The sequence below is a fragment of the Octopus bimaculoides genome, chromosome 12 (genome assembly GCF_001194135.2).
Source record: "Octopus bimaculoides isolate UCB-OBI-ISO-001 chromosome 12, ASM119413v2, whole genome shotgun sequence".
NCBI classification, from domain to species: Eukaryota; Metazoa; Mollusca; class Cephalopoda; order Octopoda; family Octopodidae; genus Octopus; species Octopus bimaculoides.
This window is the reverse complement of record NC_068992.1, coordinates 11,092,827-11,117,075: the sequence shown is the minus strand read 5'-3', so window position 1 is coordinate 11,117,075 and position 24,249 is coordinate 11,092,827. Positions and strand designations below refer to the sequence as shown.

The window sequence follows — 24,249 nt, the reverse complement described above, 5'->3', positions numbered from 1 at the left end:
ATACATATATATATACTGATTGATAGATAGATAAAGAGATAGACTGACAGGCAGACAGATAGATAAATACAAATATATATACATATTTTTCCAAAGAAAGGGTCGACTGTGACTCCAAAGCTTCAGCTTAGTTTTTTTCATCACTATGTCTGATGAAGGTAGCAGCCAAAACCTCGAAGTCACAGTCACCCTTTTCCTCATAAAAATGAAATAAATATGCTGCCATGCAATCCTTCTGTTAATTTTATATATATACGATATATATAAGGAGACATAAAAAACAAATATTAATAATACATACATACGTATGTAAGTATATATATATACATATGTATGTAAGTATATATATATATATATCGTTTTAGAGAAAAGAACCAAAGTTCATGAACTAATCCATGAAAATCCACAGTCATATAGGTAAATTAATAAGTAAAAACACGATAAATGAGTATAATATAATACAAAGTAAATATCATAAGATAAAGATAATATATATATATATATATATATGGAAGGCTTTCAAAGTAACTACCATATTCCCAGAGATGTGTATGTTTTCACCAACATGATACAGAAACAGAACAGAAATCTTCTGTGCCTCAACATTAATATGATAGCTTTTGCTGAAAAGATGCAAAGAGCCCAAGAACAAATAATAACAGAACTTAATTGAAGAATAACATTTGATCCTACAATAGACTTTCCTGACAACTAAAGACTACTTAAAGGAGTAATGTAAATTTTTAATAACTTTAGAATTTCCAAGAAGCAATTAAGCATCAGTGACTTCAGGTCAGTTTGATTTTATCATGAAGCAATTGAGATAAATAAACCCAAGGATATGATGCCAGTCTATGACTCATAACATTTTTAGATGTTTTAGTACCTAAACCCTAAAGCTAGGTGGATTTAGATAATGTATAATTAAGTACATAAGACATAAAAATTGAATAGAATATTTCAGATAGACTATCCCAGAATCCCATTTGTAAAAGAGACTTATAAATTGAAGAATATTGCAAGATATTCAGATCAGAGAAACATTTGCATAAACATTGTTAAAGAGCTTCATGGTTGAATGACCATCATTGCCAATATTTCATCTTTCAGCTATGACGTTAGGCTGGTATACTATTATTGTTGAAACTGATAAGCAATGAAGTGAATGAAACAGTGGGATAATGGACTAAGCACAGGATTTAGTTTCATATTCCCTTTCTATTGTGTCCAAATCTTGCTAACGTTGACTGTGTCTTTTATCCTGCATAAGAGTCAATAAAACCAGTATTAAGGTTGCTTCCATCAACTATAACTATCCTCTATAAACGTTGAGTTTTATATCTATTTGTGAAATTATTACTGCTAAGAAAGTAAAGTTGATAATAAGTTATCATCGAACCGGATCTATGTGGTGTGGTTTCAATCTCAGTCAAGTTTACTTGGAAAACTAATTCTCTTCTGACTAATTCTCCCTGTCAAGTTTGATATTTTGTACTATTTCATTGTTATTTAATTATTATATCTTTTATCCTTTATAGTTTACTTGTTTCAGTCATTAGACTGCAGCCATTCTGGGACACTGCCTTGAAGGGTTTAGTCAAACAAGTCAACCCCACTTCTTATCTTTTAAGTCTAGTATTTATTCTGTCAGGATCGTTTGTCAAACCACTAAGTAATGAGAATGTAAACAAACCAACACTAATTGTCAAGAGGTGGTGGGAGACAAACACAAACATACACACGTATACAACAAGCTTCTTTAAGTTTCCATCGACAAAATCCACTCACAAGTCTTTGGTTGACCTGCAGGAGCTAAGTGGTTGGAAAGCAAACATCTTACCACACAGCCCCACCTATGCCTATATGGTCAGTATTGAAATAGTATTTGATACAGGCCCAATGCTATATATTTTGGTGACCTTTATCTTTTTAGTTCACATATAGCTAGGTTCATATTTAAAGTAGAATTGAAATTGTAGTGTTGTACTATTTAGTTCCAATCACACGCATAAATCTTACTTCTTTCGATTTCAACATGCATTTTTCTGGGTTCAATAAAGTAAGTCCTATAAATATAGTGAGATCAATTCATTTGCTTGTACACCCACAAAATCTGTCCTTGTGTAAGTCTACCAAAACTGATATCAAAACATTCCAGACTACACCAACCTACTAATGTTAAAGATAAATACTTTGCATTATAATGAATGGTGCCAATATTTGGTCAGTCACCCAGTAAATTGTCTAAAGCTAGTAAAATTAAAATGTTGAACTTTAGTGTGAAAGCTACAGTATACTTGTTGCATAGATGTCAGTTCATTAATATAAGTACATAAGAAGATAATATGCTATGTAGTTTTTAATATAAGCTTAAATATCTCTAAAGAGCAGGCAGCACAAAAGTTATGTGATTTTGCTTGTAATTATTATTATCTTTTACTTGAAAAGGTTGGTGGATTAGCAGACTCAGCTTCTCAGATCATAAGTTCAAATCTTTCTGAGGTCAATTTTGCCTTTCATTCTTCCAGGACTGATATGATAAAGTAACAGTAAAGTACTGGGGTTGACTAAGCCAACTATCCCCTGCTCCCGAATCTTTGGGTGTGCGCCTGTCAGAAACAGTTAAAACTTAGTTAAAAGTAGGACTCTCCCAATAGCCTTTCTTGACCCTTATACAAAAGGAAAGGTTAGAATGGTAGGGTAGTGAGGGGATAAAATATCTGGACAAAATTTATGAAACAAATATATTTGGAGAAGGAATGTTAAAGAAAGTAAGTTCTGGGATGGAAAGATTGAGACATAATAATGAAGTGATAAATTACAATGTTCTTCAGAGGAATAGTAGCACCATCACTCATTTTACCATCATTGTTTAACATCCACTTTCCATGCTGGCATGGGTCGGATGGTTTGACAGGAGCTGGCCTAGCAGAAGACTGCACCAGACTTCTGTGTCTGTTTTGGCATGGGTTTTACTGCTGGATGTCCTTCCTAATACCCCCCCCCACATAGAATGGGCTGAGTGCTTTTTATGTGGCACCATACCTAGGGACTAAAACAATTTTGGCTCCTTGTCCCTTAATTAACAGGTATAATAAAGAAAAAGAAATGTTTTGACCATTCCCACTTGCACCCAGGAAATGAATATTACCTGCTCATCCTTCCCTCCTTGTTACATCACTAATTCTAGCCAGGTATGTGATTTAGGCCACAAACTCATCATCTATATATCAGCTGGCCACCATGATATATTAAACTAGTATACTAATTCTTTAATAAATAAAATATTCGAATCTATATAATACATATATAGAGTTTGTTTACAGAACGAAACATTATTCTTTAATGCTATCATAGCGATCACAGTTTATCAGATATAGTTTATCTAATTTCTTTTATCTTCCAGCCAGTTACTGTGTTGTTGTTGCTATTGTTGTTTTGTAAATTATTCTTTGGAGTCATCTCTGACAAGCTTTTTGCAATGGCAGTGTGTCTGGTTGTTTGCTTATCAAATAGTTGAATACCAGATGTAGCACATTTCAAAATTATAGTTTTCTTTTCATTTAGTTTCTTTCCTCTTTGAAAATAAAATTATTAAAAACCCATATAGTTGCTAATTTGTTTACAAAGTCATTTACTCATTGTTACCAATATATTATTAGTTTTAATTTTTCTTTTTTTTTGTTTTATAATTTTTATAATTTTCATTGTAAATATTTTACAGTATTTATTGATTGAGATATTTTGTTCTGATTATGGTCGTTCCAGTAACATGAAAGTATTACGATGAACATTGCAATCCTTATCATGGTCATTTCAATAACATCAAAGCATAAGGATCAACATTCCAGTCCTTATCATGAATTTGGTTCATTGTTAAAAGGAAACAAAATTGGAAATAATCCATTGAGTGCCAAAAGACTACATTGCCATTCATTAGAGCCTGGAAAGAAACAGAGCTAGTAATATTCTAGTTGTAATATTATGCTTTGTTAGTCTGTTAAAATCCTAAGAGCACAAATATAGTACATAAGTCAACAGGGCAGCTGACAACAAGCTTAGAGGCCAGTGGTTCATATCTGCTTTAGAGTGAGTGCAGTTTTATGTAGCTAGGATACTTCATTTCTAGTTTTACAGATAGACAAAGTCACATAATTAAAATAACTGAAGGAAATCACCCAGGAATGTGATCTGTGCTAAAAAAAAAAAACTTAGACTGGTTATGATGCAATGCAAAAAAATATGCAATCAATAACCAAGTAATAATAATGTGATGAAAAGAAGAAAATATTTGATTGATGACTGATATAAATTTAATCTGAATGTGATCAGTATGGGTAGCAACATTGAACATGCATGCTTTATTTGTTTAAGAGACCAAAACATGTTCAGAGTTACTGCCTGGTCAGTTTAAATTGATATTAATCATTAGGCTTATGTTTTATTCTCCCTGATACATAATTATAAACTGACACTTCTAGCTACATATTTGCAATAGAGTCAGCACTGACAAGTGTTTAATTAACTGAGAAAATGTATTTACCACCTCCTGTGGGTTTGCAAAGTTGACTGAGAAGTTATTGCGCTTTGCATCCTGGTAGTGACTTTGCTGAGCTGTAAGAGCATTGGATGGGAAACCTTTGTGTTCTGAGTTCTTGCTGGAGCCTTTTGTCTGAGATGCCAACCCTTCTAGCACCACCAATAGTTCTATGATACAAGTTTCTTGTTTTAGATGGATCTACATTAAAAATTTCCATCCAAATTTCATGGTAATTGATATTCCAACCATCAGCTTAATAACAGCAATTTAATTTCACTAAATTATTCATAATTTTCAAAATCAATTTTTCAAAATCAATTATTTTCAAAATCAAAAACCCAAAACAGCATATTTTAATGGAAATATGATAACGAAAATAACGAAAGGGTTAATTTGTCATTAGTTTTAACAGCACCAGCTGGTCCTTAGGTACTTTAGGTGATCCCACTTTGCTGCAAGCATTCAGACTAGAGTTCTCTGCTTTGAGAATAACTTCCCCTGTTCATCCTAACAGTCTTAGAGGATCTGGTAGGAATCATGGGAATTGCCATACCATCCAGATTAAGCATTAAAGGGAAAAGAGTCCTTTGGCTAGAGTTTCCTAATCTTACCATTCTTTTTTTCTTGGCTCCCATGAGCTGTGAGTGATCATTGGCATACAATAATCCATCTGTCTATCTAATACCTCCACAGTACATCCCACAATTATTACCACAAGACAGACACCTTAGTTGAATAATAATGATTCTACAACAATGGTTGCTAAATGCCATTTTATTTTTCCATTCAAATATTCAGATATGAATGCCCTGATGCATCAATATTATCAAGAATTGGTTAGCAAATGCCATAGAAAAACTCATTTCATTTATATTGCTAATATCTTTGAGAAAGGGATGAATGTCACACACACTCATTCTCCAATCATAAAATTCATTTCTGACTCTCTAACTGTGTAAGACATTACCATTAGAGAAGACAATGAGTATGCTGAATTAACAGAGCACTGGATGAAAAAATATCTGTCATGTTTAGATTTACCTCTCTAAATTCTAGCTGCCATTTCTGCTTGGGTTGATTATAATTTTCATTATTCCAAGGATGATAATATTTTTACTAGTAATATAGTTGTGTTTGTTAAATCAACTACATTCCTGCTCTAGAAATATATGGCCTTATGCCTTTCAAAAGCAGTGAGTGTTATGGGGCAGTAGTCAGTGCATGGAGGGAGTGCAACTTTATATTGGTTCCTGGTTTTGCCATATGAGTAGTACAACCCTCCCTCTATTCTAAGGATGCAGAAGTGGTTAAATATTAGAAATAACAAAATTTGTAACAATGAAAACTATAAAATAATAATATCTTAACAAGCTAAGTTTGCATTGTTAAGTTCAATTCCTAGTCAAACTATTTCACTTCAATACCTACCTGGATGGCAACAGCTTGGAGAGTGGATAGGTAATACAGGTAAATTGCTGACTTTCCCTTGGGTTAATGGAGAGTGTTAGGATTTGATATATTCTCATGATTTGGTATAAACAGATAATAGTCGATCGTACTAAATTTATACTTGCTTAGTGTGAAATTAGTATTGGCTGATAAATGGTATTCTAAGATTGCTATCCGTCAACATTAATGTGCAATTGTTTCTTTAAAATAGAGAAATGTCTCTGTCATTAAAGTGTAATAACATATATTATAGACAATTGATCAGAGAATAGCTAAGCAAGATTATAATCAACACTACTTAATATTATTTCGTACAGATATATCAATGTAAGAGAGTAACAGAATCAGTAATATATATATACATTCCACTTTCTCTATGTTCTAAGGTGAAACAAAATTACAAATCTCTACTCTTGTACTGATGGGTAAACCACATTCAACCTTTCTACTACCATTTATTATTTCTGGTCTTCTTAAAAATATTTTATGAGAAACAAGAATACAAGTAGTTTATTTGGTAAATTAAAAGTAAAATTCAGTTCTTTTAAATTTCACATAAATATTAAATAATCGATAAGAACAATACAACAAAAAATAGGCAGTAATACTTAATTTTCCAGTAGTAAAGAATGAATGTCAAAACATCTTGTTTTATCTTCTGTAATCTTCAGTCTTTGTGTTCAGTAAAAAAGATTATTATCAAACTGTTGTTCATGAAAGAGAAGATGATGGTGTCACTAACACCTTAGCAGAATTTTTGTATTAAACTTAATGTCACTTATTTACTTAGCTGGATACTGGATTCATTGGGAAAGTTACCTGTGTTACACTCAGGTGATCCACAAAACTTGAAAATCCGTGTCTCAGATGATACATTCTGGTGATCCACAAAACTTGAAAATCCGTGTCTCAACTCCTCATATCCAGGAAACCAGAGGATTTTATTTATGTGTCCTTTTACAAATTTATTGACATATACAGAGTTTGAAAATTTACAATATGGTCTTTATTTAAAAAAGTTCTAAATATTGTTGATGTAGAGTCAGGCAAGTCCATAAAAGCACTTAAACTAGCTTCTAGTTCTTTTACTATTTAATAAATACAGATGTATTTACTGCTTGGCTCTGGATGATAAAAACTTAGAAGAAATATAAGCATATCTTTGCCATGAATGTAACATTTTCAAAGTTCAAGCTACAACAATACAAAATATATATAAGTACTATGGTTGACTGGGCCCAAAAATTATATGTAATCAAGTGAAAATAATATAGTTGAAAATTATTATGCAGTAATCAATAATCAGTTGTCATAAAAATAGTTATTAACTACGCATTTCAATCAACAATTCTGATCATCATAGAATCTGAAGTTAATCTCTTTAGTTTTGCATTTCTTATTTTGGAAAGAAAATATGTCTGTTGCACAAATGCGTGGTCAACTATGCCAAAAGTAGCAATTAAGGTAGTGGATTAACAGATTGGCAAGAACCTCAGAACAAATGCCTTATTGTATTTATTCCAAAACTTTGTGTTCTAAGATCAAATCTCACTGCAACTTACTTGGGCGTTAGACTTAGTCTGTCATGTAGTTTAACAACTATCATTATTATTATTTATTGTTTAAGGATGGTGAACAAAACACCCATGTTTCCAGAGCTGAATTATTCAAACCCCAAAGAATTCCTATGATGCTCCCCTACTAACTCTGCTCATGATCAGAGATAGACATATCAAGAGCCACTAAGGGTCATGCTCAACTGGTTAAGGTCAAGCAACTGACAAGCAAATCTGTGGTATTGAGCAGAATAATTGCTCTAGCCCATCTTTTTATACCAAGACAAAACAATATACATGATAACATTTCGAATCAGTTAAGATCAAAATCCATGAGAGCCACTGCATCAGGGCATTATTATTATTATCATCATCAATTAGACTTTTATCCATTGACTAATAGCTACAGTCTTACATATTGTTTTTGCTTTGCTCTCTCCTTAATTCATTGGCGACTTCTATAGATAGACATCTATTATAGAAACTCCACCAACCTCAAACTAAGGATTTATTCACTTACTGTTTATTTTCAGTTTGTGCTCTCAAATCAGTTTTGCACCATCACTAGCTATCTATTTAAACTAAGTACAAAATCAAATTTGTACACGGCAGGGCTTTGTATATTAAATCAACTTCACCTCTAATCTATTACTAATACATACCTTCTTGGCCTTCTAATATATAAGTTAATTCAAAGCAGCCTTTGAGTGTTTCGATGTTTTTAGGTAATTTCCACTGCCTTCAGTTTTGTATAATAATAATGATGATGATAATGATAATGATGATGATGATGATAATAATAATAATAATAACAACAACAACAACAACAATACTTTCTACTACAGGCACAAAGTCTGAAATAATTGGTAAGGGGCTAGTAGACTGTATCAATGCTACTGCTCAACTGGTACTTCTTTCATGAACTCCAAATGGTTGGAAGTTTTAGTAGGGAGGGAGGGTGTTAGTTGATGCCATCACCCTTAGTTATTAACTGGTGCTTTATTTTATTGACCCTGCAGGGATGAAATGTAAAAGTGACCTCAGTGGGTTTTGAACCCAGAATGTAACGATTTCAAAGAAACACTGCAAGGCATCTTTATTTTTTTTTTTAGAGCTGCAACAATTCTATCAAATAATAATAATAATTATTATTATTATTATTATAATAATGATAATGATAATAATAATAATAATAATAATAATAATAATAATAATAATGATGATAGTAATAATTATAATAGTTTTCAACCTTGACATAGGCTACAAACTTTTAGGTAATGAAGTAGTGAATCAATACTATTGCTATTTTGTTTTCTAAGCTTGGAGGGATTAGAGGCGAGGTTAACCCCCACCTGGATTGGAACTTAGAGTGTAAAAGTTCATGACTATGCGCTGTAAGCATTTAGTTTGGCACATTACCATTTCTAAAAAAAAAAAAATCAGTTTACTTTTGACTCCTGTTTTCCCAAGACTTCTACCTAGAAGCACTATGATTCAGACAAAATTGTATGATTACATCAACAGTATTTCATTCATAGAAGAAAAGTTAGCAACTTTTAACTGCCAAAGTTTCATGGTTATGTGTTACAAATACAACTGTCTTTGAAAATCACTTCCAGCATCTACACATAAATAAATCTTCTTCCCCCCCACCAACCCAGTCATAACTTGGTATTCTATCAGGCATGATTTCAATCAAATCACACCTACAAATTCCCACATGAAAGAGAGTAAAATAAAAATACATTTATAAAGACCAGCCATTTATTTAACCAGATATCCTAGTTTTCAAACTTGGAACCAATTATATGAGTGTATGAATATGTGTATGTGTGTGTATATATATATATATGGACAGTTGTACCTATTCACAACTAATTGATCTGCAGTTTTGAATGTGAACCCCTAAAACTATTCATAGCAACTGGAAACCTCATTTGGTATTACTTTTATTTCTATTGCTTTTATCTACTCTATAGACTATTGTGTGAGTGGTCACAGTGCTTATATGCCAAAATAAGCAAGCCTTTTATGTTTCTCTATAAATAGTAAACATGACAATAAATCTTTAACCTTTTATTATTTAATCTCTATTTTGATGACTCTGCTAGTGTGTTAGAAATAGCTCACTTTAGACCCTCACTTCTAACTTAACTTTACATAATTCTGCATTACAACTTCGTTATATATTTATATTTTTTTTTTAGCCATCATCATTATAGAAGATCTATACATTTGACTTTTATGGCTGTGCCTCAGTAAAAATAACCATACATGGAAATCAATGCAATTATATAAAATAAACTAAAGAAGGGACCAATCTTCATTCTATTGGTCAACTACCAAGACATTTTCTTATACACAGGCTATTTCTAACACAGATTTTTTTTTCTGTAAAAACATCCAAGCAACAAAAATGGTTGATATAAAATTTTTACTCGACTGATGCATCATCTTTTTTCGTTTTTGTTTCTTTGATAAAGCATGCCTATGTTACTGTTGAATTTTGTCATTGCTTTTGTGATTCTTTAGTTTATTAATGTTGTACTACTTTGGAAATATATTTTGTGAAATAAATGCAAATGATTTTTGTCGCTTTGTAATATAAGATATTTAGAGAAAGAAAAATGTTTATTAGATTATTGTCTCTGGACTAATAAATTTAGTGATACATTTGATGTGATGTGAATATAGATCTGTCCATAGATTGTAGCAACATATATATATGTGTGTATTTATATTTGCCAAAAAAAAAAATAATAATAAATAATAATAATGATAGCTTGATTTAGTGGCAACTAGATTGAAAATTTTGATATATTTCATTGGTTAATAAAATGTAATAAATATTGTTGACACAAAAATACAAAAATAATTTTTTGAATATTATATTTAATATTTTTAAACATAGAATTTTAATTTTAACTCGAACTCTGTTCTTGATAGACCTATTTATAGTAATTTAAGTAAAATTATTATTTTGAATTATCTTCAAATATTAAGCATTAGAGAAAATTGCTAGTTACAACAACAAAATATTTTATAATTTAGAGTAATTACTGAAAATTTCTGTAACAAACTTTAATCGATAAAAACAAAAATTAAGGCAACACCAGGAAATTGCCTATAATATTAGATAAACGTTTGTTGATCACAGGCAATGACGACTGCTGTTCTGCTCTCATTGATAATTTCCATTTAAGTTCAACAACAAACATTTTGTCACATGAAGAACATTATTCTTTCATATCATGTATAACTTCCAGGAACAATGCCATTGCTATTGTATTCAATTTTTTTATTGCAGACATAGTGCGTGTCAGGCTTGAGGATCCTGTGAAGCTGATATGTAACATTACAAGAAAGACGGAACCTCCTGACGATATATTGTGGTTCAAACAAGGCAAACCTTTAAGTACTGATGTCAGTAAAAAAGTTTACATTACAAACTATCGACCTAGAGTTACAAAAACTCTAATCAGTGTCTTCACAGTACTGAAGAGTAACTATAGTGACACGGGACTTTATATTTGTGAAGAAGGCAACAAAGAAATCAAACGCTTTAAAGTAGACGTGATTCCCCCATATGGTAAGTCCATATTTGATGCCCAATAAGTGATCTTTCGATATTTGTACATTTAATATGGTAGACAAAGTGAAGCAAACTACACTGATTGAAAGTGAAAGGTAAACAATCATTCCTAATAGGTAAAAATCATCAAAAAACACCACAAGCAGAATCACTAATCATCAATGCAGTTAATGTTATTTATTTGTAAAAATTATTGGACTGAACATTTTCATGTCTGAAACTAAGACAGGGAGCACTCTCTCTCACACACAGTCACATGGCTGTATATACCATACATAGGTACACATACACACGCAATGATAATTAGTGCCTTCCATTCATTTTCAATCTGTGCATTTTCTTTCATTTTATTCACCATTTTATATGTATAAAGTTCGAAAGGTCGCTGTCTAAAATCTTTTTTCCATTACACAGCATAAATCACAATACAATGTTAAAGAAATATTAAGAAGTAGGAAAAGTTGTAAATTATGTGCCAAAATATACTTTTGTATTTTGTTTTTTTCCCCTCCACCTCCATCCTAATTTAGATAGATATATTCCCTTAACTTCAATGAATACAACAGACTTTCCTTCATTCTTAATAGCTGATGACAATTTGATAGTTACTTCTATGCAAGTGAAAAAAGTTTCATATTAATTTCATTTACCAGCTAGCCAAATATATAATTTACACATATGAAATAAAATGAGAAGAAAAGAATTCTTAAAATTTAATTGAAATATTAATTCATCAAAGTCAGTAATTTGTTAAATGACGACTTAAGGTTTTAGGTAGATTCATCATTTGAATTTGCAACAAAAAGATGACTTCAAATAAATATTTGTTAACAATTACAGAATCTGTGTTAGATCATATATATATATATATATATATATATATATATATATATATATATATATATATATATATATATACATATATATATGTATGTATATATATAGTTAGATAGATAGATATACATATATGTATACATGTATATATTTGTATGCATATATACATGTATATATATATATATATATATATATATATATATATATATATATATATATATATATATATGCATGTATATAAATATATACATTCATGTATATATTATGTATATATATATATATATATATGTATATGTATATATACCTATGTATTTGCATATATATATATATATGCATATATATATATATATATATGTATGTATGTATGCCTATTAAACATAATGATAATATACAAATAGGAGGAAAAGTAAATAAGTATGTGGTGCCATATATAGCGACACCATGTAATTTGTAGTTATAAAACCAACTATAAAACATGAGTAATATTATTTCCTCTTCTTCGAAATACATTTTAATTCCTATAAAAATTGTAGTCCTGACAATATATACTCAAATAATAAAATATATATTTTGTTATTTTTTTGTCATTAAAAGGAAAAAAAGAAAACATGTTTTGTAATTGGCTTTGACTTTGTAGGATAATATTTTGTGATTAGTTTGTTTAAATTCTTACCATAATTTACCAATTTTGATTTATTTGAAGCATGTTACATGTATTTGGTTTTAATGTGTTTTACATTGCTTATTTTATTGCTGTTGCTTAATAAGGGAAGAAAAAGAACAAACAAAATTTGTCCGTTAAGCATGGTTTGATAATGTATCACAAAATGGTCATCATTTGTTTTTAATAATTGTTTTCCAATTAGTGTACATGCTGAAACCTATATTCAACTTCCAGTATTCTTCTAGCAGATACTTCTATCTCTCTTTCTTTCTTCCTTCTTCTCTTTCTTTCTTTCTTTCTTTCCTTTTTCTTTCTTTCCTTCTTTCTTTCTAGTATTAAATATTCTAGTTCTGGGTGAGTTGAAGTTAATCAATCCATCATTGTCCTCATCATCATCATCGTCATCGTCGTCGTCATCGTCAATGTTGTCATCGTCGTCATCATCATCATCATCATCATTGCCACCAGTGGCAGTGATGTTATTTTAATGCCTACTTACCCATGCTTTCACAAGTCAGATGGAAATTCTTTGAGGCAAAAGTTTTGACAGCCAGAACCCTTTCTTGTCACTGAGACCCTCGCTTGTTTCCAAGTTACTTAACAATTCTTTCAGTGTTAAACAATAAACAACCCAGACATAAAAGACTGCAAACAACACCATTTGTTTTAAACAGTGAGGCTTCATCAACGATCACAAGTTATATAATAAGACACAGAGAATATGTAGTTAGGCACACACATATACATATAAATATATCTATCTATCTATCTACCTATCTGTCTATGTGTCTGTCTGTCTGTCTGCCTGCTTGCCTATTTGTCTTTATCTATCTATCTATCTATCTATCTATCTATCGATATATATATATATATATATATATATATATATATATATATAGGCGTAGGAGTGGCTGTGTAGTAAGTAGCTTGCTTACGAACCACATGGTTCCGGGTTCAGTCCCACTGCATGGCACCTTGGGCAAGTGTCTTCTATTATAGCCTTGGGCCGACCAAAGCCTTGTGAGTGAATTTGGTAGACAGAAAATGAAAGACGCCCGTCGTATATATGTATATATGTACGTATGTGTTTGTATGTCTGTGTTTGTCCCCCCCCCCCAACATCGCTTGATAACCGATGCTGGTGTGTTTACATCCCCGTAACTTAGCGGTTCAGCAAAAGATCTCGATAGAATAAGTACTAGGCTGACATAGAATAAGTCCTGGGGTCAATTTGCTTGACGAAAGGTGGTGCTCCAGCATGGCCACAGTCAAATGACTGAAACAAGTAAAAGAGTATATGATTATAATATAATATTATATAATTTTGAAATAGGATAAAATCTTTATAAGAATTTATCAAGTAGTCAGCATGAAGAAAACCTCATAAGGGAAAAATTTATAATTATTCCTTTTATATATATTTATGGTCAAAACTACCGTAATAAATATTTATTATGGTAGTTTTGACTTTAAGAGTCCCTCATAGCATGAGGCATTTATGTATAGTAATGCCCTTAATATAACCAAATATATATATATATTCATTTGACTCAAACCATTTAAAGTAGTACTCCAAAATGGCCGCACTCCAAAGACTGAAACAAGCAAAAAAATTGATTATATCATTGAAGAAGATTCTAGATTTTCAATGGAGGTAGTTGTGCTTGGAACTGTATCCTCATGTCATATAGAGTTTTGCAGTTCTGGTGACACTTTTGACAGCAAACTATATCACCTTTGGCAGTGACTGTTCAGTTCCACTACCATCAACTCACAAAAACATTAATATGTGTACTGTCCTTCTCCAAGCTCTTTAGTAACAATAAAACAAAATGGTGCTTACATTCATATAATTCTTCCTTCATTGTCCTTGTTGTGGTCAAATTTAAAAAGTATAGAACTCATACTATTTGACAGTGGCTGTTGCCAGTGCTACCTGACTGGCTCCCTTGCAAGTGGCACATAAAAAGCACCATTCAAGTGTGGTCAATGCCAGTACCACCTGACTGGCCCTCATGCTGGTGGCACGCAAAAAGCACCCACTAAACTCTCAGAGTGGGTGGTGTTTGGAAAGGCATCCAGCTGTAGAAACTTTGCCAGATCAGATTGGAGCCTGGTACAGCCTTCTTGCTCGCCAGCCCTCAGTCAAACTGTCCAACTCATGCCAGCATGGAAATCAAATGGTAAACGACGACGATGATGATGAGAACTATTCTAATTTTAATTGAAGATGCTGTGGCTGTGTTGGTAAAACGTTTGCTTCCCAGCAATGTGCTTCCAAGTTCAATCCCGTGCACGGCATCCTAAGCAAATGACCAAAACCTTGTGAGTGGATTTGGTAGATGGAAACCTAAAGAAGTTAGTTGTATGTATAGGTGTGTGTTTGTTCCCTGTCACCACCACTTGATAAACAGTGTTGGTTTGTTTATGTCCCTGTAGCTTAGCAGCTTTGGCAAAAGCATAAGTATCAAGCTTTATAAAGATAAGTGCTGAGATCAATTTTTTGGCTAAAACCCAGTAAAACCCTAACCCGAGCAAAGCAACATGACAGCACAGCTGCAGTCCTATGACAGTCCTATAACAAAAACAAGTAAAATGCAGAAGACAAAAGATTTGTATGGCCCCTTTTCAATTTCCACAGGCCCTTTACAATCAGAAACATTGACCTATGGCACTCAAAAGAAAAAAGAAAAAAAGTGGAGCAGAACTACTTAAACTTAAAAGTATTGATCATAAGTATGATGAAATGCCAGAGATCATAAATAGATTTTCACATAATTCTTATAAAAAAAAACTTAAATGGTTAAGAGGAGACTACATTTTAATGAAAATGTTAAAAATGTGATAGTATCTTGAACTTCTAGCTTCTGGGAAAAAACCCACAGACTTGTCTTTACTTTTCATTTCCATGGAAACCATTATAAATAAACAACATAAGTAGTCTTAGTGCAGGGAGTATTTTTTTTTTTACCTGTTTTTGCCCCTCCTCTACAAAACGTGTCTTTGCCCAGTTGGAAGTAACTAAATTATATTATAAATCAAATCTTTAAACAGAAAAATATCTAACAGGATTGCTAACGTTAATCTCTTTATGTAATAAAGAAATTTCACTATATTGACAATGTCCTCTTGCAGACATCTATAGTCCTATGTTGGTGATTATATCCATTTCTCAGACAAAAGATAAATTTGCTTATAGATAGGATACAATCTTATATTGGAGAATTTTCTAGCAGGTGTATTTGAATTTAGCAGTGTTAGTCAATAAATACTTGTCTATTTAACTGTGTTATATGTGCTTACTGCAACAAGTTATTCCTATAATGTAGTACTTATTTACGACAAGGTAAACTTGGCTATTTGAAAGTTGAGTGTTTTGGCCACAGAACTCAATGAAATACTAGTGGAAGGTACAAGCAGGAACTTATTAAGTGTTTCTTTTATATCTTGAGACTCATTCATAGATGAAATTACACACACTCAAACAAAACAAAAAACATGTATGTATGTATGTATGTATGTATGTATGCATGTATGTATGTATGTATGTATGTATGTATGTATGTATGCATGTATGCTTGGCAACTTGGGAAAGTGTCTTCTGCCACAGCCTGGGTTCACAAAATCCTTGTGAGTGGATTTGGTAGACAGAAAGAGAAAAAAGCTCATTGTATGTGTATGTGTGTGTATGTGCGTGTGTGTGTGTGTGTGTGTGTGTGTGTGTGTCTGTGTGTAAATGCTTGTGTATGTTAATGTGTTTGTGTCTTCTTGTCAGGACATAGAGTGATAGATGTAAACAAGTGCCAACGTTATACAAAAGCAGTGACATTCATTTCCAATATTCTGAAAGAATATGCCTAACCCCAAGAAATATTACTTTTGGCGGAAACTGGTGACGGTTGGCATTAGGAAGGGCATCCAGCTGTAAAAACCAAGCCAGAACAGACTTAGTCTACCCACTGGCCTTGCCAGTTCTTGTCAAGCCATCCAACTAGTACCAAGATGGAAAATGGACATTAAATGATGATGATGATGATGATGATGATGATGATGATGATGATGATGATAATGATGTTGGTGATCATGATGATGATGATTTAAAGAGATAGAGAGAGAGAGAGAGAGAGAAAGATGTATGACCGATAACTTATCAGTGTTTCGGTAGTTATCATACGTGATAAAAGAGCATTGCAAATAAATAATTAAACACATAGAAGAATGCACAAAACAGAAAGACAGAATTACCAGGAAATCTTATATACATGAAATAAAAAGTGAAAAGCTGTGAAACTTGTGACTGGCATATATAAGGCTTTAGTAACTCCATCCTCATTTTATATTGTACTATAGAAGCAAAATAAAACATTTGCTGTAGCACATTCAAGGAAAGAGACAAAATAAAAAACTAACAAACAACAGAAAAAAAAAATCAATTGCAGCCTCAAAGTTATGAGCTGATATCTTAGACATGTCTTTCGACACGATGTAAATATGTGAAATTCTGCTAGCAACATTCATCTGTACACATTCTTGTACAGAAATTTTCACACACACACAGAATGTGCAAAAATTGTGAGTTGTTATAATGCATCACTATGGCAATGGTATTTGTTTTAGCAAAAAACGAATCATAAGAAACACTGTTTTTGATATGTGTATTTGAGTGAAAATGAATAATTGAATTACTCCACATTTATTTACATTCCCAAATGGATGACAAATGTTTTATTAAAGCTCACTAAATATTCCATGTCAGCTTGTGTAATAAGTTAAATCGTGGATGTAAACTAGGCAGGATGTATGATTTATCACTGATTTGCTATACATAATGTTCAATCCCAGATTAGGATGGAAAAAAATAGAGTTTGTGTGTGCATGTATGAGTGTATATGGCATAAGAGAACTAGAATTACAAACCTATATCTGAAAGTTACATATACACACACACAGACATATACATATATCTGTGAGAGAGTGTGTGTATTTGTGAGTGTCTATGTGGGATTTGTGTATGACATTTCTTCAAACATTTTAAAATACATTTTTCTGTATGAATGTATATGTATGTATCACCATCATCACCATCTAATGTCCATTCTCCATGTTTGGACAGCTTAACAAGAGCTGGCTGTACCAATACATATATTTTATACACACACTCACACACAGATACACAGACACAGACAGACAGACACACAAACAAACACACACACACACACACACACACACACACACACACACACACACACACACACACACACACACATGCACACACAAGTTCATTATGAACAGCTGAAGACAGATTGCTGAAAGCCAAGGAGCTATTTGAGTAGAAGGAGATCAGAAAAGGGAAAAAAGATGAGTGAAGTGGTCACAGTTAAAATTTAGCCGTTTTAGTATCCTGTTTTTGTTATCATTTTTCTACATTTGTTTCAATGAATTTCAAAAATAATGACGAATTTAGTAAAATAATGATCATTTTGAAGCTGATATTTAAGAGCATAATTTAACATGAAATCTTAATGGACGTTTTTGATTTATTTCACTTAAAAGTAGAAAGTTTGTTTGATGGAATCTGAAGCGCTTTTGCGCCAGTTGGTATCAAAGAGTTGAGAGATGAGGTATGATACAGTAACTGAAAGAGAAGCAAATGTGTCAACCTACTTTGGATCAAGCCATGATATAGTAGTCATGATCAGAGATATAAGGACAGTTGTATAAGTCTTAGAAGCTAAAAATAGAGGTACAATGGTTTAATGGTTGTTTTGTATCTGAAGTTATGCTGATCCTATAAATGGCATTCTTCAAGAATGAGAGAAAGGGTACAGTATCTGCATGTATATATATGTGTGTGTATGTGTGTGTGCATGTATATGTATATGTGTGTGTATGTATGTATATATACATGATACATGTATGTGTATGTAAGTATGTATATATACATTCACACACATATATATGCAGTATTAGATATGTCAATATGTTCCTATATAGTCTGGTGGGTGCATACTATGTAACACTTCAATTTCTGTCATTTAAAATGTTAATAGTCATATATATATATATAAATATATATATATTATATAACAAAACAAGAAAATGGAAAATTATTTGGTATTATTTATTCAGCATTACATATATTTCATTTGCTAAAAGGAATTACAAAGTTGTTTGTGTTTGATAAACATCTAAGAGATTTCCTGTTGGAAATTCTTCGGACAGTTATTCGAATAATTACCCTACCTACCTACGTAATATATATATATATATATATATATATATATATATATATATAATTATATATGCATATAAACATATATATATATATATATATATTTGCATATATATACATATATATGTATATATATGCAGTAATATACATATGTAAAGAAAAACATGTTGATATCAGAATGATAGGAAGATCAGGACTTGCTATATTATTTTGTTGGGGTGGAGCATAAGGTTTGCTAATATTATGTACCAGGGGTGAAGAACCTTTTTACATTTGAAAGTCACATTGAATTAAGTGCAATCTAATGATGCTGCATTAAAGGAAATTTTATTAAACATATGGGGAGATGTTGCTACTGTAAAAATGTAATTATTAACTATAAAAATATAAGATGAAAATACATGCTCACATTTTAATGATTTTTATATGTGTATATATATGTGTATATATACATATCTATGCATGTATACGTGTATATGTATATATACATATATATATATACACACACGCATATATATAAAATATATATTATACACACACATGTATGTGTGTGAATGTGTATATGCATGTATATATGTATGTATCTATCTTTCTATATATATATATATATATATATATATATATATATATATATATATATATATATATATATATATATATATATATATATATATATATATATATATATATATATATATATATATATATATATATGTATGTAAATATATATATGTACATATATACATATACATAGTGAATACATACAACACTATGTTATCAAGAAAAAAGAAGCACTTTTTTAATGCCAAATCAAGACTTTCCCTTCTTTTCCAGAAGGCTGCACTTAAGAGCCACAAAATCTGCAAGTTTCCACACTTTTATAAATATGCTATATTTATTGATCTATTACAGTTGTCAGTATAGACACATGTGATATACTATTTATTATATAGATACAGTCTAAGTCATCATTATACGCAGCAGTTCTCCTAATCGCCAAATATTATCTGTTTTCTTATGGCCATAGTGAGATCACCAAGGTAACACAGAGCATATTTACTACAACATTAAATTAACCAGCCATCAAACCAGTCTTCAACCTGTAGGTTATATCTACTAATACTACCATTTTAAGCTGGAGATGTTACTGCATGGAATTACTATCTGGCAGACAATCTCACAGAATGCTAATAAACTAATTCTGCACTCTGTAACATTGTATTCCTGTGGGTAAAAAAGAGAGTCTTCTATGCAGCTGCTTGACCTTTTGGAAATAGCAGTAAATTATTCCTTGAATCATACACTACTGTAAAATAACACACCAGATACTTTACATTTTAGAATAAAGATGGAATTGTGATAGTCTCACCTGAAGCTGAATAATAAAAGCTAGGTTCCTGCAGCACTATATATAATGCTATTTGCCTCTAACTGCTATATATTCTTAGTTCTGTTCCTAATATTAAAATGGCATAATAATTTTAAGCTGGCAGAACTATTAGCCCACCAGGTAAAATGCTTAGTGGCATTTTCCTCATTTTTATGTTCTGAGTTCCCTTTATGCTGAGGTTGACTTTGCCTTTTATCTTTTCAGCTTTGATAAAATATGTATAAATTGAACACTGGAATTGATCTAATTGACTTCTCTCCACCTCCGTAATTGCTGGCCTTGAGCCAAAATTTGAACCCACAATTAAACTGCAATCGGTTATATTTATCTTAAGCTATCACAAGCTTTTATAAAATATATCATACTGTAGAAGAGCAGATATTTAACATTACAAAATAACAATGAAATGGTCAGAGTGGGAATGAATTTGATAATGACTGCTCAACCAAACCAAACCAAACCAAACCTGAGGTGAAACAACCACAACTGGGTTCCTGTACTATGATATGTAAAGCCGATTCCTTTCAACTGTTATGTATTCTTAGTCTTGTTCCTAATATTAAATTACAGTCAGTTGTATTTACCTGAAGCTTTCCTGTTTGACTCATAATCCACAGTTAATCTAACCTCTACATTTCTTAAACTGATTATGCAGAATTTTTCAGAAAAAAAATCAGTCCAATAACATGTACAAGTATCCATCTTATCATTCTATGCACTGCAAACCAAAACCACAAATATGTTATCACCTGAACCTCATGCAACATTCCAGCAAATTCAGTTTGCATCAACAGATGAATGCCTTGCTGCAGCTTTCAGAATTTTGCCCATTTTGCATTATATCACACCATAAGGCGTTGAACTGGCAGAATCATTGGCACAACGGACACAATGCTTGGCAGCATTTTGGCCGTCTTTATGCCATGGTTTCAAATTCCATTGAGGTCGACTTTGCTTTTCAACTTTCAATAGGTACTTGTTGAGCGCTGGGGTTAATATGATTGACTAGCCCGCTCACCCCGCTCACCACGGTTTCAGGCATTATACATATATAATGCCTGACAGGAATATATCACATCAGAATGATGTGATATATTCCTATAGCAGAAAGGAATATATCACATCATAAACCTTTTAAACTACATACACATACACACAAATATCTCCTTCAAATATATGCACAGCATGACATAGCTTTTACTCAGTTTATCAATTTATGGATATTTATTTATATTTAACAGGGCCATTGTTTATTGAGAACATACTGTATTTACTTCTAACCAAAGCAATGTTGTTATGGGATTTTGAACAACCATAAATGTGTATATTTAAGCCCCTAAATGACAAACCACTGGAGTAGTTTCCAGCTCAGAGTTGTCACTTGGCTGAATACAGGACTTGTCATTAATGACACAATGCATGTATATAAACATATGTTTGTGTTTATATTTGCCAATGTAATGAAGTCGTTGTTATTATTTTAACATTCTACAATTTGAATTTGTAGGTTTATAAGCAGTTCCACTTTCACACATGAAGTGAATACAGACTCCATCATGATAACAAGAGTTGATGAAAATTTAAGTAGAAGGGACTTAAAAAAGACTATTATTTATGTTACAATAAAAATGTGTGGCTAATAAAAGAAATGTATCTATCTATCTATCTATTTATTTATCTATCTATCTATCTATCTATCTATCTATCTATCTATCTATCTATCTATCTATCTACTTAACTATCTAACTGTTTATCTAACCTATCTATCTATTAAGCCAAGTGGAATCATAGTCATGGCAGGTAATGGTGCCATACAACTGGCACCTATAACAGTGGCACATAAAAGCATCCATTACATTTTTGGGGTGGTTGGCATTAGGAAGGGCATCCAGCCATAGAAACCATGCTAAATCAGAATGGAATTTAGTGCAGTCCCTCAGCTTACCAGCCGTGGTCAAACCGTCCTACCCATGCCAGCATGGTGACAATGGATGTTAAATGATGATAGTGATATACACATACATACATACATACATACATACATATATATATATATATATATATATATATATATATATATATCCATTTTCTGATTTCTTTAAATTTTGATTCTTGATATTAACTCTTTCATCTGTTGTTGTTAAACTGAAATTATATAAATTCCTGTTTATCTTCGTCTATGAGCATAATATACTTGCATATGTATGGCCATGGTTAAACATAGGTAATATACCAGTAGTGTAATGGATACTTCTATCCCTTAGCCAGTTATTTTAACCTCTAACTCAGCTAACCTGATACATATATATATATATATATATATATATATATGTACATACACACATATGTACATACACACATATGTACATACACACATATGTACATACACACATATGAATATATTAATGTTTGTTTTATGTTCAGTTACAGTAAAAACAGTAGTGCCTTAAACTAAAGTTTTGCTCCATACATTTTGCAGAATACATATATATATATTATACTTTAACAAAAATAGTGTTGACAGTGACTTTGAAGTTTCTACCTGCTAAGACTTCGAAGTCACTGTAAACACTTCTTGTTAAAGAAGAATAAATGTGTGTGTGTGTGCGTGTGTGTGTGTGTGTGTGTGTAAAGTGGTTGGTGTTAGGAAGAGCATGCAGGCATGGAAACCATGCCAAAGCTGACAATAAAAGTCGACACAGTTCTTTGGTTTGCCAGCTCTTGTAGAGTCATCCAAACCACGCCAGCATCGGAGATGGACATTAAATGCTACTGATGATATATATATAGACACAGACACATCCATCCATTCATTCATCCATCCATCCATTCATACATACATACATACATACATGCATGCATACATACAGAATACATGTATGTAATATTAGCCAACTAGTTGAACGTTTCCTCCTCGGTCTGACTGACATTGGGTGACCAGAATGTATCGGCACATCATTAATTAAATCTGTAAGTCCTGCTAAGCAGCATATTAATAATTCTTCTAGTTAGTGGATCACCTATGAACTCTTTCATCTGTTGTTGTTAAACTGAAATTATATATTGGAGCAAAATATTTCTGAATAACAAGCCACCTTTGTTCTGCAGTGTTCTGATGTAATACGTTCATATTTCTGAAATGAATTATGAGCAAATAAATTTCATTTTGCACAGTAGTTTTTATTGTTTATTGCAGAGTGTGTTGAGTGGTTTCTTTCTTTTTTTTTTTTTTTAATTGATACTGGCTATAGTGAGCTTATCAGGTTTTGTGAGTTACTTGGTAATCTCACTAGAACCAGTTCCACTTCAAAATCATCCACTACGGTCTATAGACTGGTTAGCATTAGGACGGGCATCCAGCTGTAGAAACCATGCCTAAGTAGACATCTGAGCTTGATACAGTCCTCTGCTGAGCCATTCAACACATGCCAGCATGATAAACAGACACTAAATGATGATGAGGATGATGAGAAGGAAGATGATTACTATGCAACATTTTACTTATTTCAACAATCTCACCTATCATATGACAACTAAAGACAGAACCACACAAAAAACTCATAAATCTCTATATACATGTGTGTGTGTGTATATTTATATAGATAGATAGATATACACATGTATATGTATGTATACCAACAGACAGATAAAAACACACACAGACACACATACACATATATATAAAATTAGTGTACATTTATACACAAAAGAGGTGACCCTAAACAGAACACCTTACATGCTGAAGTGGTAACTACTGAAAATGTTTTTATTTTTCATCCCCTTCGAAATTACTCTTAATCGTGGTTTTGGACTTTGACTGTTCCTTTTAGCACGTAAGGTGTCCTGTTTAGGGTCACCTCTTTTGTGCATGGATGTACACTAATTTTATATGAAAAATATGTTGTCCATTGACTAATTAATGGTTGAAAATTTCTCTAATTCTTCTACCCAATATATATATATATATATATATATATATATATATATATATA

The 24,249-nt window shown here is 31.8% G+C and overlaps 1 protein-coding gene across 3 annotated transcripts in view; it reads left to right on the top strand.

Moving 5' to 3' along the window:
• The window catches only part of LOC106872298 (zwei Ig domain protein zig-8), a 569,829-nt gene that overhangs the window by 488,890 nt on the left and 56,690 nt on the right, over nt 1–24,249 (top strand). For all 3 annotated transcript variants that reach the window (XM_052972105.1, XM_052972103.1, XM_052972104.1), the window contains one exon: nt 10,853–11,134. In XM_052972105.1, the coding sequence (XP_052828065.1) occupies nt 10,853–11,134 (282 nt within the window). The remainder of the gene's footprint in view (nt 1–10,852; nt 11,135–24,249) is intronic.